Raw genomic sequence first — 2715 nt, 5'->3', positions numbered from 1 at the left:
CCACATTTTCAAGGCATGAATTACTGCATTAACTCCAAGTCATATGCAAAATACTTTTGCTCGTATTCCTTGAGCTTTCTTGACTAGTAAGCTATGACCCTACCCTCTTGCATTAGTATGCCACCTACCCCCTCCTTGCTAGCATCCGTACACACTACATATTCCTTACTAGGATCAGCAATACTCAAAATTGGGGCAGTGGTGAGTAGATGCTTAAGCTAGTCAAAGCTCCTTTGACAGTCAGAGGTCCACCTAAAGGCTCTTCCTTTCTTTTGTAGAGAGGTAATAGGGTATGCTACCCTAGAAAAACCTTCCACAAATCACCTATAATATCCAGCTAGGCCCATAAATGATCTTATGTCTGCCACATCTTTCGGTACCGACCACTCCATAATGGTTTTTATTTTCTCAGGGTCTACCGCGATTCCCTCCTTGGTGATAATATGTCCCAAGTACTGGATTTGTTCTTTGAAAAAGTCACACTTGCTGTATTTGGCATACAACTAGTGTTCTCTTAGAACTTGGAGGACAATGTGGAGATGCTCCTTATGTTCTTCCACGCTCCGTGAGTAGATCAAGATGTCATCAATAAAGATCAATACGAACTTGTCCAAGTATTGATGGAATATGTTGTTCATGAGACACATGAAGGTGGTTGGGGCATTAGTCAGTCCAAAAGGTAGCACCACAAACTCATAGTGCCCGTAACAAGTTCTGAATGTTGTTTTTTCTATATCTTCCTCCTTTATCTGGATCTGGTGATAACCTGATCGGAGGTCAATCTTGGAGAAAACGGTTGCCCCCTTGACCTGGTCAAACAATTCATCTATACGGGGCAAAGGATATTTGTTCTTAATGGTCATCTTGTTTAACTGACGGTAGTCCATGCACATTCTCATTGTTCCATCTTTTTTCTTAACAAATAATACTGGAGCTCCCCAAGGGGACACACTGGGTCGTATATACTTCTTATCTAGCAACTCCTGCAGCTGCATTTTTAATTCTGTCAATTCAGGAATACTCATACGGTAAGGGGCTCGGGAGACTAGGGTAGCTCCCAGAATTAGCTCAATGGTAAAATCTATGTCCCTTTTTGGGGGTAAACCTAGAATTTCCTCAGGGAAAACATCAAGAAAGTTTTGTATTACTGGTATATCTTCTAAAACAGCAGATTTCTCCTTAGGGTCAACATAACCTACTTGAATGGAAAAAATCTGACAGCTTTCCTGATGCATTTTTCTAGTTGGGAAGCTGTTACAGGTCTTATTTGTAGAGGCTTCTGAATGCCCTGCATTTCTTGTCTTTCCCCCTTATCATCTCGGAAATTAATGGTTTTAGTTTTGCAGTTAATAAGGGACCAGTGCTTTTCCAACCAGTCCATACCAATAAGGATATCATATGATCCTAATGGTAGTATATTCAAATCTGCCTGGATGGACTGGCCAACTAGCTCTAAAGGGAAATTATTGACCTTGGCCAAAACTCTTCTTTTGGCTCCCATGGCTAATTGCACTAACCCTGGATTTTTAAATTTTACCACTTGTAACTTACATTGTTCCACAATCTTGGGACTAATGTAACTTAAAGTTGCCCCGGGGTCAATCAAAATAGCTACAGTTTGGTTAAAAATTTTACCTTCAAATTCGACCATTGTCGGCTGAAATTCTGCTTGGTGGTCTTCCAGGGCTGCGTTAATTTTGGGCAGACTCCTTGCTATCTCTCCTACTATAGAGGCTTCTTGTAGCTGAGAGATCTGATTAGTTCCCCTACGTTGTGGGCAGTTTTTGACATAGTGCAGCCCTCCGCATCCCCAACATTGTACAGGGGGCCTTGTAGCCAACTCAGCTTCAATTTTGCCCGGTTGCTCATTAGTTTTTGCTTTGCCTGGTACCTTAAATATGGGTGGATTTTTATTGAAATTTATGTTAGTTTGTCCCTTGTAAATTCCCTTGCTGCCTGAGCCTTTATTTCCTTTATGACCAGGAACAAATTTATTTATCTTTTTGTCATTCCATTTCTTGTTCATGTCCCCTTTTGGTCTGTTCTGCTGATAGCAAATCCATGCTTTGCGGATCACTTCATCCATGGTCTTTGGGTTGTCAAATTCTAGTCGTTCTTTCATAAATAGAGGTAAGTTGCTGATGAATCGCTGCACCTTTGCTTTTTCTTCACGTATGTAGGGCACATAACGAAGTAACGAGGTGAAATTTGTTATAAATTCATCCATGGTCAATTGTCCTAGCCGGAGATCATGAAACTCTTTAGATTTTTCATCATAAAATCTTTCTGTTAGGTACTTTTCTTTAAAATATATCTGGAATTTTTCCCAGGTTATACTTTGTTCATCCATTCCCCAAACAGTCTTTACTTCCTCCCACCATAGTGTGGCCTTTCCTTGCAGCTGGAAAATGGCCAAATGAGCCTTCAAGTTATGGTCATATTCATACAGCTAGAAGTATTTGTTCATATTTATGAGCCATGCTTCTGCCGCTTCTTCCTGCTCTCCATCGAAAAGTGGGGGCTTTATCTTTCGAAACTCCCCCTGAAGTTCCACTTTCTGCTTTTTCTGGGTTCGATGGTTGGACACATTATCAGACTCTTCTTCATGATTTTCCTCACCACCCCCGGTTTCCCCATCTTCTGTCCGGAATTCTTGTTCTCCTGATATATTTCTATGTTCAGGGCTGGGAACTAGTGGCCGATTATTTTGTCTAT

General features: G+C 41.0%; 1 protein-coding gene across 1 annotated transcript; it reads right to left on the bottom strand.

Annotated features, from left to right (window-relative positions):
- Positions 1 to 1195: 1195 nt before the first annotated feature.
- LOC149180976 (uncharacterized) lies at positions 1196 to 2350 on the bottom strand. The gene has a single exon (XM_089414050.1). It carries the CDS (start codon positions 2348 to 2350, stop codon positions 1196 to 1198), a length of 1155 nt encoding a protein of 384 aa, XP_089270176.1.
- Positions 2351 to 2715: the final 365 nt, after the last annotated feature.

This window comes from Pinus tabuliformis, chromosome 3_2 (genome assembly GCF_031772625.1).
Source record: "Pinus tabuliformis cultivar Carrire ecotype Pingquan chromosome 3_2, CPIR1, whole genome shotgun sequence".
Taxonomy (NCBI): domain Eukaryota; kingdom Viridiplantae; phylum Streptophyta; class Pinopsida; order Pinales; family Pinaceae; genus Pinus; species Pinus tabuliformis.
This window is presented reverse-complemented; position numbering and strand designations above follow the sequence as displayed.

Bases quoted from the DNA above. Each gene is read 5' to 3' on its own strand.
- LOC149180976 (XM_089414050.1), bottom strand. From the start codon at position 2,350: ATGGATGAACAAAGTATAACCTGGGAAAAATTCCAGATATATTTTAAA.